This window comes from Ursus americanus, chromosome X (genome assembly GCF_024610735.1).
Source record: "Ursus americanus isolate L20-20 chromosome X, mUrsAme1.1.p, whole genome shotgun sequence".
Classification (NCBI taxonomy): Eukaryota; Metazoa; Chordata; class Mammalia; order Carnivora; family Ursidae; genus Ursus; species Ursus americanus.
In genome coordinates this window covers 4,007,526-4,024,010 of record NC_142164.1, presented here as the reverse complement: position 1 = coordinate 4,024,010, position 16,485 = coordinate 4,007,526, and the positions used below count along the sequence as shown (strand labels likewise).

General features: G+C 43.9%; 1 protein-coding gene across 3 annotated transcripts in view; it reads left to right on the top strand.

Annotated features, from left to right (window-relative positions):
- MTM1 (myotubularin 1) overlaps positions 1-16,485 on the top strand; it is a 94,722-nt gene that overhangs the window by 20,710 nt on the left and 57,527 nt on the right. For all 3 annotated transcript variants that reach the window (XM_087859905.1, XM_045805103.2, XM_045805102.2), the window contains exons 2-4: positions 2,429-2,501; positions 4,726-4,798; positions 6,531-6,625. In XM_087859905.1, the coding sequence (XP_087716031.1) occupies positions 2,439-2,501; positions 4,726-4,798; positions 6,531-6,625 (231 nt within the window). In that variant the 5' untranslated portion in view covers positions 2,429-2,438. The remainder of the gene's footprint in view (positions 1-2,428; positions 2,502-4,725; positions 4,799-6,530; positions 6,626-16,485) is intronic.

Genomic DNA, 16,485 nt, shown 5'->3' with positions numbered 1-16,485 from the left:
AGAGAAAAATGTTATTGAGGGGGTCATAAGAGAAAATACATTTACAGTACTCTATTATAAAAAAAAATTGTGTGTAAGTGTACCCACGCAGTTCAAGCCTGTGTTGTTTAAGGGTGAACTGTATATGATTCCTTATATAAAATGTCCAGAATGGGCAGATCTATAGAGATAGAAAGCAGATTTGTGGTCACTTAGGGGCAGCAGGAATGGGGAGTGATCTGTGACTAATGGGTACAGAGTTTCTCTCTGGGGTGCTGAGAACGTTCTAAAGCTGATGGTGGTGATGGCTGCACAACTCTGGGTACGCTAAAAACCATTAAATCGTACACTTGAAAAGGGTAACTTGTGTAGCTAGTTGTTATATCTTGTTAGGTAGTTAGAAATAAGGGGGACATGAAGGCTTTCCTGTGTTATATTTAGTTCATTTTCAATTGAAGTTTTTTATTTTATTGTAAAGGTTTTATTTATTTATTTGAGAGAGAGAGAGAGAGGAGAGGGAGAGGGACAAGCAGACTCCACACTCAGCGCGGAGCCCGATATAGGGCTGGATCTCACGACTCTGAGATCAAGACCTGAGCCGAAATCCAGAGTGGGATGCTCAACTGACTGAGCCACCCAAGGTGCCCCTAAATTGAAGTTTTTTAAAATGAGGATTGAAGAAAATAAGAAGACTCCTTTTTCTTTTATGACTTACAAACATGAACAGGAAAGTGAAGACTGAATGGACCATATAACCCAGCATCTTAAATTTCTTATATTGACTTGACAGTAGTAATTTAACATTATTTGAAAACATTGACTTATATTATGAAAATGTTTTAAATACTACAGTATCTGATTATTAAAAAGTAACTTTATATCTGTTACTGAAGAAAATCTCCCAAGTATATAATCTTGTTTAGTGCTTGGAATAATTTCAGGGCAGAAACATCTGACTTGCTCTCACTAGTCTGTCTCATCCATTCTGCTGTCTCCGAGAATAGTTAAGTTATTTTGCTTGAATTTGAACTTGAGGTTAGAGAGGTCTTTTGAAGCTATTTTTTCTAAGCTTTTATCTGAATTTCACTCATTTTCAAATTATTCATTAAGCTTTCCAAAAGGTTATTTCTAATTTTAGGTTGTGGTACCTCTTAATAGTTGCAGGTTTAAGTTTATAAAGAAGCATTTTATTTTGCCATAATTTTTAATTTTTAAGCCTCAGGGTTAGCACCCTAGGTCCCTTGTTTTAGGATTTGCTGAACCAGTGTACAAGCTCACCCCCTCATGAAGTTTCACAGTATTGTGCATCTTCTACATAATCATTCATTGACCAAATAGTTGTAAGTGCCAGCTGTGTGCCAGGATGCAGCCATGACCCAGATGGGTGCCCAGCCTTGCCTTTGGTGAGCTCAACTCTGCTGGGGGAAGCCTGGCAGTCCTAATCTTGTAAGAATGTCCTCACGTAGCCACCCTTGCCTCGTTACCCTGGTGGTTACCCTTACTGCATCCTTGTCACCTCTCTTGGGCCTTACTTATGGATGGTGACCGGCACTGTGCAGCTATCAGATCTCTAGGTTTTGTGCCAAGGTGTGTTAATATTCGCCATTCCAGATTTTGCATGTTTGCTTTTTTTTAATGAGCCTGGCAAAAAGATCCCATAAGTATCCACAGTCACCTAGTTGATGTGGTTCACCTCGCAATGACTTCATATGGATCTCTTTGTGTCATTAAGTTTGAGAAATAAAATAACTAAAGCATCACTTAGTTTTCTGTTGTTGCAATAGTCTTCGCAAGTCTAAATCCCTGCCTTAAAATATTGTGTATGTTCTGAATACGATGCTTTCATTTATGCCCGAATTGTGATGAATATGCATTATTTAAATGAAGTATAAACTTTCCCTGGAAAATACTGATCAAATCAAATCTTGCTAATTTGATTTCCATCAAATCCATGCCACTTTAAATTGCCTCAATTTGGAGAAGACTGAATTCTTAAAGACGAAAAGAGTGTGAGTTCAATTGTCTATCCTTTTTACCAATCTGCTTGGCTGCTTCTAAATTATCTTTTAAAAATTAAGAAGTGTGGAAATTTGAGGCCTGGTGCACAATTACTAACAGTGTATTTTTGAGATGACAACTTGAATGCTGTGAATAACCATTCTGGGAGTATGTGTAGTGTCTCCCACTGAGCTCGCCCAACTACACTTAGCTGCCCTTTTCTGTTCTTGCCCAGTTCCCTGTACCTTTGCTGGAGCTCTTTCACGTGACCTGTGCTGTGTGCTGTGGTTAGTCCCTTGTGTGTCTCGTCCCACCGGAGACTACTACGGAAATGGGGCCTGTCAAGTGTAGTACTGTTTGTTCTCAGTTGCAATATTTAAATCTCAGATGCCACATTGTTGGAAATTGCATACAAATTCCGCCGATATTGAATGTTGTCTTTTTTTGCTAGAGTTTCCAGTATGGCTTCTGCACCAACTTCTAAATATAATTCACACTCCTTGGAGAATGAGTCTATTAAGAGGGTGAGTTTTCAGAATTAATTCTTTTCTCATATTTGCATATTAGGTGGTCATTTCAGGCTTATTGAATTATTAATTTCATTATTCACATAATGTACATTCCTCAATATATGTGCTTTTTTAAATTATCCTACCTTGTTCTAGAAAAGACAGAATGCCATATATGTGTTAAGTAAGTTTTGCATTTGTAAATCCTTTCACATAACTTCATTTTTGAGAACCTCTGTTTTGTGAACTGCTGCCGGACATTATATTTAAGATACTAGGCAATCTCTGGGCCTTGAAAGCTTTCTGAAGGAAATATTGGAAGGCCAAGGCCCACTGAGCAGGCTCTCACACCTTCCTAAATATTGGCCTTATTTTCTAGTTATGATGATAAAATAGTTGTATGAGCAAAATAAATACAGTGTTAAGAAAAAATTGTTCAAAGTATCGAGGAGAAAATTGTGTAATGAGAGGGCGATTTTGAAACATATATTGAAAGGAAGGGGTGAATTTAAAATAAGCTTTATTCATGGCCCTTTGAAGCCTTGGATACATTTAACAATTATCCACCAGAAAGGTTCATTTACACTCCCACCAGCAGTGTACAGGGATGCCTAAGCAATCAGAAGGGAGCCAACTAGTGTCTTTTAATTTGTAGCTCCCTGAGTACTAATGAGGGTGACCTTTTTAAAAAAAAATAGTGTTTGTTGTCCATTTGTATCTCTTTTTTGAAGTGGCTGTTCGCGTCCTTTACCTGTTTGCTTTTTGGGGTGTTTGATAGTTTTCTATTGATTCATAAATGTTCTTTACATATTATGATAATTAACTTTTTATAATATACATTACAGATCTTTTTCCTAGCTTATCACTGGCCTTTTAATTATATTTGTGGCATTTTGATTTTGAAACACAGGTTTAAATTTTTTATGTGATCACATCTATCAGTCTTTTATATTTCATATTTTCTGCTTCGGGTGTCATGTTTACAAGGACCTTTTTCATCCCGAAGGTTTTATAAGTTTTTATTGTATTTTGGTATCGTTGTGGTACAAGGATCAATTCTAAACGTTAGAGTTACTTCATGAAGCTAATTGTAAGTCCTTGTGGAATATGACTCTAATATAAAGTATATCCAGTGTTAATCCCATGTTATCCTGTGTTAGTCAACATCTGTTTCCCCAATTTTGTGGTTGAATTGTACTTTCTTCTCCTGACCTGGAGCTGTGGTCCTTAAAAGTACACTGAGTATTACATTTGCTCATTGTACTTGTTTCTAGTTAGTGAGGGCCAGCGTTAGAGGATGCTGATGGTTTCTTTCTAGTCTTATCATTTATGTAAGTTGTGTGGTTTTGCTTCCCATGGGGGGAAGACATTCCTGGCTGGCAACAGTTCATCTTGCCCTCCTAGTTAAAGTGCTGAGCTTGCAAGCACTAAAACATTGAAAATTGGCTAGAAATTTTCATTTTGTGCCTGAATAAAAATGAAACCGTTAAAAATCCAGCAGAGCACCCAACTTTGACAGCTTATATCTTACTTAAATACACAATTCGAGTTCTCTTATTGCATAATACTTTACATTTGTGTAGCCCTTGATAATTCACAAAAGTGTGCTTGTGCATTTTGTTTCACTTAATAATTTGCACAAAAACCCTCTGTGGGAAGTATATACTAACTTTACACATGAAATGATTGCCCTCCTAGTTAAAATGCTTGCCTGCCTTTCCTCTTATATAGTGACCTATGTGAGGAAGGATCTCAGTAAAATAAGAAACCTGATGTGTAAGAAGTAATTTTCTAACATTATAGGAAGATTCTGTAAGTACTGTTGTTCAGTTAAGGCCCCATTGAAATGAAGTTTTCATTTCTGCTCTTAACATAAGATGACTAAATATTTAATATGAAAAAAAGCTGCCAAAGTATGCGCGTGTCTATAGAATGTGCTTAATACTGACTTTTTATCACTTTCCTGAACACTGTTCACTGTAAAGTGCCTGGAAGGGGTATTTAAAAATTAATATTGAAAAGTGTGCTAATGTTATTTACAGACCAAAAGTTAACACAGCTAATGAATATTGATGCTAAGTTGTATTTTTTGGTCATTTGTGCCACTTTTCTGTAATGGTAAATATCACTCCAATTTTTTTCTTTTCAAAGTATGTATCTGGTTGGTTGTGTTCCAGGTTGCTTAAAAACCTGTGCAAATGTAATGTCATTCCTTCTGATGCCCCTGTTTTGTTTCCAGACTTCTAGGGATGGAGTTAATCGGGACCTCGGTGAGGCTGTTCCTCGACTTCCGGGAGAAACTCGCATCACTGGTAAGGGTCCTGTGAAGTTAGGATTTGCATAACTTGATGAGAGTCAGCAGGATCAGGTGGCTTCAATCCCTCTTTCTCTTTAGAACTCATATTTACATATATAGGCTAGCTTTGTTTAAAAGTGTTAACATAAGGAGAATTCTGCTTTAGATTCTTGATCAGAGTTCTTTGAGGAGTTTCATGCTGACCAGGATAGTGATATTTTTCCCTCTGTACCCAAGACTGAGAATTATTTTAGAAAAAAAAAAAAGTGGATTCTCTCTTGAACGACCCTTATTGGAGCTCTAAGCTCTCATGGTTTGAGGTTATAAGAACAAAATAATATGAAGGTTTTCCAGCCTAGGCTGTGTGCCTTAAAGTGATCAACCTAAAGACTCAACGTCTAAGTAGTCTTTTCCTTGAAATATAGGAGACAATATTGGTTTAAAATATCTTTCATTTGTCCAATAACTGGAGTTAGTATATTGATGCAGTATTTTGATTGTTGACTTATCTTTTTTATGACAAATTCATATTAAGAGGAAGGGATCTACTTTGCAAGGACCAGATCATTCTGGCTAAAAATACAGAAGCATCTGACAGCTTCTAAGCCAAATGCGGATGTTGTAGACTTTCACATTTTATATTAGGGCCGACACCCTTGCCTCAGATTACCATGTATTTGGTGATGATAGAGTTAGCATTGTTTCAGGGAACCTTTTGGTTTGTTAACTAAGGTCTGGGTTCTTTAGCTTCAATGGCTAAAACATGGTATAAGACACAGTGCCTTTGTGAATTAGTTAGCCATGCCCCATGAGAAACTCTTCCACATCCACGGACTTGCACATGATGCTGGTCTTGAAAACCAGTGGCATGCATCCGTCCCCATTTCTGAATAAGAGCGCAGAGGATAGCTTACTTCGGGTGGCGTTCACATACAAATTTTGGTGCTCTGCGTCAGCGTCAGAAGCTTTACTGAGGTAGTCCTGTATTGAATTAGTATGAAGTAGCCTTACTGGGTATTTTTCATTTAGCGCCCAAGGAGAAAGGGATTTCAAAATTGTTAAAAAGAATTAAAAGCCGTTAACACATTCAAGGACATCCTTGAAAGATAACAGAAAGATCTTTTTATGATAATAAATTAAGTCTCCTGATTTAGTCTCTCCTTATGTTTGAGTCTACTAAAGATGTACTATTCTCTTGGCCATCTGTTTTCTATCCCTTAAGTGATCGAAATGAATCTAGCTAAAAACTCTTCTCTGGACTATTAGAAAGAATAGACTAGGAATATTTCTACCACTGACGTTCGTTTATTTAAAACATCATGATATTTGCGTGATTAGAGGTTGGCAAACCTCAACCCTATCTGGCGGTTAGTCCATGAGACTGTCCTGCCTGAACGGCCATCCTCTGGTTGGAGTAGCTCTGTAGTTACCTTACAACCCCCTGGCGGTAGTGGCAGCAGTCCCCGCCTTCACTTCTGCTCTCCAGCTGTTACCACCTTGCCCCAGGTGGTGCCAGCATGTTGGTCAAGCTCAGGGAAGCATTGCCAGTGCCTGGAGGTGACCTGTGGCCCCACTTGACCTGGCACAGTAATGTAGAAACATGGCCAGTGCCCGCTTTTCGACCTTTCCGGGGATCTTTTTTTACTGTAGTTATTCTTAGCTACATAGTTGATATTAAATGAGTGCCATTTGTTGTGTATCTTGGTATATATTTCCATTATTTTAGGGTACTTTTTTTATCTTAATAGACAAAGAAGTTATTTACATATGTCCTTTCAATGGCCCCATTAAGGGAAGAGTTTACATCACAAATTATCGTCTTTATTTAAGAAGTTTGGAAACGGTAAGTAGAATCTAAGACCATAAAGATGACCCTAACTGTTAAAGATAATGCTAAACTGTCTCTTCTACCTGGCAACATTGCCTGTGGGTCAGATTAACATGGGGAATGTATTTGCTTCTTGGCTCTTAATTTTTGGCTTATGCAAAGCTCATTTACCACTAACACCTGCGTATGTAGGAATAGTGTGGATTTAAAAAGTAAGAAGTTTTAGCCCTCAGAACATTGGGGAGGGGTTGGTAACTGGACCCATTTGCTAGTTTGGAAAAGCACAGATGAGAACCACTTGGGTGCTTAACAGACACCACAGACGCCCTAGATGACGGTGCCACAGTGTCCAGGCCTGCAGTCCACATACGGTTGTAGGGTTTAAGGCTTCACGGAGGAGGATGCTGATGCGAATCCCTTGTTAAGGCCATCACTCTAGAACTTCCAGGCGGTCAAATACAAAGTACTGGATAGTGGTTTAGCACTAGGATGCCTATGGTATGGCTTAGTGCCATTCTACCTTTTCATTCCATGGCCACGAAATGTGTGCCATAGAATTTCAGGGAATGTGCCACTGATGGAGCAATGAGATGGAGACGAGGTGTTCCAGACGTGAAGGGATGAGTGAAGAGCTGCCGTGGCTGTTGCTGAAGGACCTACAGTAGATACAGTAGGTCGCCGTTGTCCAGGCCAGCCTGAAAGGGCAACTGTATTTGAGGGATGGACCAAGGGGGGATGGATAGGTCCAGGGTACGTGGAAGAGTAGCCCAACAGCACTTTATATATAGGAGATGTTGAGACTGTTGGGGGAATCTAGCTTTTGTGTCATTGCTTTTACCCTGTAATTTCTTTAGGACTGTGTTACTGACACCTTGTCTTGATTTAATCAAGGCATATGACTAAGAGACATGGGCTGAACGGTGGCGGTACACCTAGATGGAATTATAGACTGTGGCTTAAAGCCTCGATGGCAACCAGGAAGGGTGGTCATGAATGTGTTGCTGTGCAGGGCCCCTCGTCTGCAGTGTTTCTAATGCAATGCAGTTGAACCCGCAGGAAACATGCATGTCCAGTATGTGAAAGACCGCAAAGAAGTCAGTGTGCTAGACTACACAGTTGCGATTTGAAACTATCTTAATGGACTAGGATATTGGAGTGAAACTAATGATACAACATTTCATGTAGATAACATTTACTTTATACAAACCTGTTGTACCAACAAAGGGTGGAGGAGGTCTGTCTTAATAGGGGCTCAAGCTTATTTGATCCAGTAATTGGGCATGACTGATGACAAAGTTAATAAACCTGTAGGCTAAACTAACAAAAGTATAATATAATGGCTAACAAAATGAGACTGTAGTCCCATCTGAAGTGTCGTGTTCAAATCCAGGTGCCACATTTTAAGAGGGACATTGGCAAATTAGCGAGGGTTCAGACAGAGGGAACCAGGCTTGTGAAGGGGCTGCAGTATGAGCGATGATTGAAACAAGTGTTGATGTTTCATCTGAGGAAAAGAAGACGGAAGGGAGGCATGACAGAGCTACCTTCTGTGGAGCAGGGATCAGACTCATTCAGTATGGCTCCCAGGGGTCAGATTGGGACAGATTGAGAGATTTTATGCTAATATATGCAAGAGTCGTCAAAAATGAGAATTAAAGCAAGTGTTACAGTGCCTTTCCCCTCTGAGACTCTTGGCTTGTTGGCCGGCCATGCATGCCCGGTTCCATTTTATACTGTCACTGATGATGAGCTGGGGAAATGTTGAAAACTATGGTGCCATGACAAGATTGTACGAGCTCAACTACATAAAGCAAGCAAAAACTGTCTGTAGAAAAGAGGCCGGAAGGAAATAACAGCGAGCGTGTTAGTACTTGGGAGAGCTGGAGAGTGGACTTGTGCTCTGTTTTCTCCCCTCCACTTGGAATGAGCACGTGGGACTTTTGCAATTAATTGGGGGAGCACTTGGCAAGATTTAGCTGGTTTTTATATGGCATTGTAGAAGGTGGGGATTAGCACCGAATGGGTGTCCAAAAGGCCCATTTGACACCGACTACTAACTTGTTTCTTCTTCCACTGTTTTACATAAACATTTTGACCAATCGGCTATAACATTTAGTCCAAGTATAAAAGCAAGAAGCTAATGGCAGAAAACATCCTATAAAGCAAGCTATGTAAGTGGTTATGCAGAAGCCTCAAAACATAGTCACCATAGTGTTTCTTAAAGTCCTAAATAAGAACATCAGTTGTGGATTCCACTGCAAACTGTGTGTTTGACAAAGAGCTGTCCTCTCACTGGCATTTTGAAGTGGACGCCTGTTTGTTTCAGGTAGGTAAACACTGCAGTGGGAGCACGGTCTTACTCGGGAGTCTGCAGTCCCACTTCGTTGAGGTGTCAAGGGCAAGGTTTCCTACCCGCCCCATTCCTCAGGACAGTGGAAGCACAGTGGTTGTTTCCTTAGATTGTCACTGTGGCCCTCCTTCGTGGTCATCCCCCCTCTACTCTGCCCTGCATGCTGCCTCCAGAGTGATCCTCCTTAGAACTAGGCCGGCCAGCTTACTTCTCCAGTCTAAAACTCTGATTGGCTCCCTGTGGCCCACAGAGTAAAATCCACTCTCATTGACGTGGCATAAAAATTCTTGTGATTCTCTTGCTTTGACTCAGGCCACTACTGCCCATGCTGTTGTAAGACCACCTTCCCTTCTCCCAACATGCGAGGCCCCTCCATTCCTCCACATGGATGCATTGCACGTGCTGTTCTCACTGTACCTGGATGCTCCCTTCAGAAGCGGCTGTTTGTCTTTCAGAACCCACCTCAACAATCCTGCCCTCTTCGGAGCCTCCTCCAGCTTCCTGTAAAGGAGCCCCTCCCTCTTCACGTCCCCATAGCCTTTTCCCATGCCTCTCTGTTAGCGTTTACTGCTCATGAGCCCCCCCACACACTGGCCAACACGCCATTTCCTTTCTATGCTTGTTTATTACTCCTGAGCACTTGCCTCCGCCTCCTATTTTATATATTTCACTGCTTCGTCTTGTTCCTTGGCTGTCTGTCCCTCCCTCGCCCCTGTGTCCCCTCAGTGCTGAGGGCAGAGCCTAGCACATTAAAGATGTTCGGTCGGGCTGTGCTGAACGAAGGAACTCAGGTCTTATTTATTTGCTGCTGTATGTCTGTGGCCTTTACTAATGCCGAGTCCTTTTGGTCCTCTGTGCCTAGCTAGCACAGTGTCCCGTAGACAGTAGGCACTCAGTAAAAACATATTCTGTGAGTGAACTCGGGAGGGAACAAGCTTCATCGCTGTGGTTTGACTGCAGCGTGGATCTCACTAAATCATGGCATCTCAAATACCAACGTTGCTTCTGGAGTTTGGAAAGCTCATAGCCCCCTTTTGACCTTGAGGGTGCTCAGGAATTTGGCTTGGGGTCCATCTTGTGACCACAGCCGGGGCACTTTAGGCATGTAGTACTCTGTAGTCTGTAGACTGCCGGGGGAAGACTGCTTCAGCTTCCTTTCCAAAACACTTTGGGTTCAGCTGCTATAGTGGGTGAGAAAGGCAAAGTAACCCTTTGTTCATTCATGTGCTCATAAGTTTATTCTGGAACCTTCAGCAAGCAGCACAGTGAATAACACCGAGCTTGGTGAATGACACAGAGGCGAGTAATTGGGGTGTAATATGACGAAGCCTGCAGTGGTTGCATAACGCTGTGAGGTTACGAGGGAGACGGTGATTAACTGAGTGATGAGTCATAGCGTGCTTTGTAGAGGAGGTGATATTTGAACCGAGTCTTGAAGAATGGTAACAATTTCCTGGACAGGAGGGAAGAGAGGGAGGAGCGTATCAGGTAGAGAGTTTCCCTCTCACTTGTGTGATGATACGGAGAAGACTACATACTGTGGAAACATCTGAGTGGTCTGTTGGAGCTGGAGCACAGGCTGGAGGGGGAGTGGGGTGGCAGGAGATGAAGCTGGAAGAAGAGTCCGCCCCAAGAGTCTCGCAAGTCACAGGTCAGCAGCACACACCTTACGGGGAGAATCACGTGGAGGATGTGGGTTTCAGGAAGGGACGTCCAGTTGCAGTGTGTCTGATGGATTAGGAAGGGAGACTGGAAGCAGGGAGAGCGATGGAAAAGTTAGTTGTCCAGGTGGGCAGCCAGGGCCTCACACAGTTGTCGTTGCACCAGGAGGAGAGAAGAGCGCAGAAGGTTTAGGAGCATGGGGTGGCCGTTTGGAGGCGGGAGTTGGAGGAAGGACTCAAGTCGAGAATGATGGCTGTGACCCTTTGCCTTTGAAATGGACCTCACGGGAGAAGGAACACGTCGGAGATGAGCCCCCGGGGATTCTCGGAACATGTGGACTTAATAACCATACAGCCACTGAGTGGAGATGTCTCTGAAGCATTTGGAAACGTGACTCTGAAGCTCGTGAAGTGGTTAGCACGTCAGAGTTAGTGAAAGCCGCATACATCCGCACGATTACCTGAGAAGAAGATGTGACAAGGAGATGTGCGCTGAGGGGCACGAACATTCTCCTGGGGCGGGGGTTGGGGGGGAGGCCCAGTGCCAGCTGAGAAGAGAAAGCAGGGGCGGTCAGAGCAATAGAAAATCTGAGCAAAGGCTTTGGTGGAAGTCGGTAGAAGAGAAAAGACTCAGAAAAGAAGGGGGCAGACCACGGGCAGAATGCTGCAAGGCTCAGCAGGATAAAGAATGAGCAGAGGCCACAGAGGGTGGTCATTAGGTCACTGGGAGCTCCAGTGGGAACCCATTCTGTGGAGACGTCAGTGTCAGTCTGATTGGTCTCTCGCTCCTCCTTCCACCTCCCAGGCGCCTGCACGCTTCTCTCTAGTCCTGCTCCTCCCAGGGCTTCCTCTGCTCCCCGGCTGCAGTCCCTTCTGACAGGATAATGCTGCATGCTGGCCGCGCTCCTTCCCACACGCTCTCGCCCCTCTGGCCACAACTGACAGGCAGAGCCATCCCCTAGTCACTCCTGGACTTTCTTTGGTTTTGAGGGCTGCCTTTCTTCTGGCCCCTTTCTCATTTTTTAAAAAAGATTTATTTATTTTTGAGAGAGAGAGCGAGAGAGAGAGAGAGAGAGAGAAAGAGGAAGGGTGGGAGGGAGGGAGAGAAGGGGCAGAAAGAGAGAATCCCCAGACTCTGCACATGGCATGGAGCCCGATGCAGGACTCGATCCCACGACCCATGAGATCACGACCTGAGCTGAGTGAGACCAAGAGTCCGACACCCAACCCACTGAGCCACCCAGGTGCCTTCCCCTTTTCTCATTTCTTACTGCCTGCTCAAGACCCCTGGGCTTTTTGCCTCCCATCCCAGATGCGTGGGCCAAAGTGGGAGTCTTCAGCTCTTTCTCCCTCCCCAGTCCCTTCCTCTGGTTTTCTTGCTTCTCGGGTGGTGCTGCTTGTCTTCCAGCAGCCCTGGGATCCCTGCCTCTGTCCTCCCTTCTCCACAGTGTTCACGTGTGCCCCACCCTAGTCCGAGTTCTTGTCCTGGGCCATCACAGGAGCCACACATTGGCCTCCATGCCTGCAGCCTCTCACCACTCCCTTCTCTCTGGCTCCTGAAGCCCTCTTAATAGTTGTGCCATCTCCATGCTCAGAAACTCTCCGTGGCTCCTTTCCTCCCTCATTTCCTTTGCCTTAGCCAGGGAGTTCGGGGCATGGCACCTTCCCACCTCTTTCCTGTGTGCCCACTCCATGCTCCGGCTCAGGTGCCCTACTCACTGACCCCTAATGAAGCCCTGTGCTTTCTCCTCTGGACCTTCCTTCAGGCCGTTATTTTTCACCTAGAGCATACATCCGTCCCCACCCCATTTGAAAAATTATTTTGAAATATATAAGATAGGAAGTTTATAAAAAATAACCTAAACATCTGTGGATCCCCCACCCAGCTGAAGAAACGCCATCTCCCCTTCGACCCAGAGGTAATCCCGTGTGAAAGTTGGTATTTCTCGCTTCTGGTCACTCCACACAGCCCTGAGCTGGAATGGACTGTGACAGGTGTGTGGTAGCTAGAGGAATGGAGGCATTTAGGCCTTCCGACTGAGTGATGCTGATGAGATGAGAAACGTGTTGTGCACGCACCTTTCATTTTCTGACAGTCAGAAACAGTATGTTCTTCCTGGATTCAATTCAAGGAGATCTCTCTCTAAAACATAGGAATATAATGATTCCCTTGTTCAAGCAGAATATTACCCAAAGATGCTTTTTTTTTAAAGAATTTTTATTTATTTATTTGATGGAGAGAGAGACAGGCAGCGAGAGAGGGAACACAAGCAGGGGGAGTGGGAGAGGAAGAAGCAGGCTCTCAGCAGAGGAGCCTGATGTGGGGCTCGATCCCGGAACGCCAGGATCACGCCCTGAGCCACCCAGGCGCCCCCCCAAAGATGCTTTAATGCCATTTAAGACCCTCTGTAAAGATGGAACACACATTCATCTGTAGTTGGTAAAGGTATTTCTTTGAGGGACTAGAAAAATGAGGTCTGTTTACTTAGCCTTTCAATGGCTTACCAGGGTACAGACAGGGCTTGGAGAATTGAGATGGGTGGATGGCTTATGTGTCAGTCAGACTCTGTCTCTCAAATACTCGGTTCTGAAATGAGCTTTGAGCAGATGCCAGGTGTTATGCCACCTAGCAGCTGGGCATCTAACAAGTGTGGCAGTGCTTAGCTTCCATGATCTCTGTCATTGGCAACTGGAGCTGTAAGCTTTGAACACCGCCCTCTCCCATTATGGACATCCAGAGCCAGACCTGTGTTCTTTCCCAGAGGGAAGGCCCACCAAGTTCATTACAAGGATGACCGACAAGGATTCCTGTAGTATTTTTCTTTTCGTGAAAATACAATGGAGACTTTTTGAGATTGTCCTTCTTTAGGTTCTTCAGTCTAGCAGATTTAGCACCTCTTTTCACTTCAAGGGAGCCGAAATAATGCTGAGAAGACTATAGTAAAACATCCTTATGTGTCTAAGTAGAACTTCAGTGGGAACATAGGATCCGTACTATAGGTATTCTGTTAAACTTCAGTCTTGAATCATCTCCTTATATTGCGGCTGCAAAATGAGTGCTGTTTTCAGGTGAAAACAATGTCCGCTGACACCTTCCTTTGCCCCCTATTGCCATGTTGTTCCCAATTTGTCAACCCCCAAACTTGAGAGTCTGTGGGCAACTGGGCCTGCTGTGCAAGTCACATAGATTTAATCCATTAGTTCCCTTACAAGTGCAGGCTTTCAGACCTCAGGGTCTACTCCTGCTTGGGCAATTCTTTTTAATCTTCTCCTTCCATCCCCCACTGCATCACTGGCCAATCCTCCATGTTCCTCAGCCGACTTCCTGTCTTGCTCTGCTGACCAGTTAAAAGCCTTCCTCCCTGAGCTCTCAAAAACCACCCCCCTCACTACCTTCTGCTGTCTGTTTTCACCCATGCTCTCCTCCTCCTCTCATCTGAGAGGAAGGGAATGGTTGCCTTTTTTCCAAAACAAAATTCCTCTACTTGAGCCTTTTCTCCTTTCCTCTTTTACTTCCTTTAGAGCCTTCATGCCCTTTTGGCCATTCTGTGTCTTCCATCTGTGTTTTCCATTGGCCCACAGACCTGCTCAAGTCTCTGTGTCTTAGATCCCTGCTACCCGACCCCCCCTGCCGATAGTACCATCCTCTTTCTTCCCTTTCTTCCCCCAGACTTCTTCATTTCATTCTTTATCCATTGACCATTTGAGAGGCTGTTTTGTGTCAAGCAGTGTGCCAGGCATTCAGGTCTAATGGTGTGCACAGCAGACACAGTCTCTCCCTCATGAAGCTTTCGTTCTGATGGGACCTCCAGACATCGATCAGATAATCACACCGGGTATACAACAGCAAGTTGTGCCGAGCGCGAGTAGCCCAGGAGCGAGTAGTACAGGAGTGCAGCTGTTTGAGGAGCCTGGGAAATTGTCCTGAGAAAATGATGTTTGACCCCTGGTCTGAAGAATGAATAGGAATTACCTAGATGCTTGGCAGGGCCTTGGTGGGGAGAATCAGCTGAGAGAATGGCAAGAGGCACTGAGACCAAGGGGAACATGAAAGGACTCGCCGTGGCTGGGTTGGGGGCAGGGAGAACAGTGAGGAATGGGCAGGAGGGTGGGGGTGGGGCCAGATGACCAAGGCCTTGTAGACCCTGTTAAGGATGGAGGTGTTTGGAGTTGAGCAGCGAGAAGCTTTGGACATGATTTAAGCAAAGGAATGACAGCATCAGATTGATTTTTGTTAGTGATCACCTATGCTGCGGTGTGGAGGGCAGACTCGGAGGGGAGCAGCAGTCCATGTTCCAGTGGTCCAGAAAAGTTGGAGAGGGGTTGACAGGTTCAAGGTTGATTTAAGAGGTAAATGTGGGAGATTGGATGAGGGATAACAGAGAAGCGGATGTCAAGGATGACTCCTAGGTTTCCAGCTTTTGTAACTGGGCAGATGGAGCACCAGCCACTGAGACAGGAAGATGAAATTTGGAGAGAGAAACATCATGTGGTTAGTTCTGGACATTTTGAGTTTGATTGGCCTTTGGAATCTCTCCCAGTTCTGTAATTCCAGCTGCCTCCTGGTTATCTGGACTTGATTAATTTATCATAGCCTCCAAGCTGGTATATCTCAAAGTGACAATGTTAATCATTCTCCAAAACCCCTTTCTGTGTTCTTCACATCTCTTGGTGGGATTCCATCTCTTGTCTGGGCCTAAGCCTCAGTCATTGCCAGTGCTTCCCCTATGGTCATTGTCTCCTTCTTTTGCTTCCCACCTAGCTCACTCCACTCTCGGGTTCTCCTACCTTCTCAACTTGCCCTAAATCATTAGCTTCCGGGTTCCAAGGAATGGGTGTAGTCCCTTCCTTGCTACTGCACAGCACTCAGTACTGCCAAAGGAGTCGTCAAAGAGCACCGGTCTGTCTTTATGCTCCTCTTCTCGAAACACATTCCATAGATCCCAGTCACCCTGATCCAAGCCCTGGGGTGATCCCTGGGGAATTTCTTTGCCACCCTCTCGTAAACCTGATCCCCACTTGTTTTTTGTTTTGTTTAGTTTTTTATAAAGTCCTCATACTTCCCCACACGTGTAGCTGATGTCACTGTTGGCTTGTTTTGGGGAAGGTAAATCTGCAACTGCTATTACCCCATCCTGTAAGGATCATCTTTAACACTGCCATTGCCACAGAACCTTCATGAGACCCAGTCAATAGGAATTATTCTGCCCTCCTCTGACCTCTCATCCCATTAGTCTGGACATGGGTTTTGTTTTGTTTTGATGGCTCTTGGTCCTTGCAACCTGGCATCGTGGCTCATTGGGTACATGTGTCCTATCACCCATCAGTGCAGCACTTGCATCTTATTTATGTCTGTGGTTCCTAGCATCCAGGACGGGTTTTGCTGCTCAGTATACACTCAAGAGAGAGATGGTAAATGAATGCGTCTTTTTTAGATTGTTCTGTTTACTTCTCAAGTATTTTAAATCCTTAGAGGTACAGAATTTTGAGTTAGAATGGACCTTTGAGAATTCTTAAATATTTAATGCTATTTAGATAGTAACAACTCAGGTTTCTACAGAGTTAAGCTAATTTTCCTATTTCTGGATCTTCCAGTTTGGCCTGCTGGGTCATCTGATCTTGAACCTGTCGTTCAGGGAGAACATGGAAGTATCCTCATTAAACTGGGCGCCTATGGTCAGGAACTGGCTGGTTCTCAGTTGTCCCATTTTCTGTTTTATGTTGGGTCAGGGTAATCAAAGCTATAGAATTTCCTCTATACAAGGACAAAGAACAGTAAGAGCTCATCTTTTCTGTTTACATTCTTGCTACCATGTTGATCTTAGAGTATCAGACTTTTAGTGTCCAATCTATGTGTTTTTAGG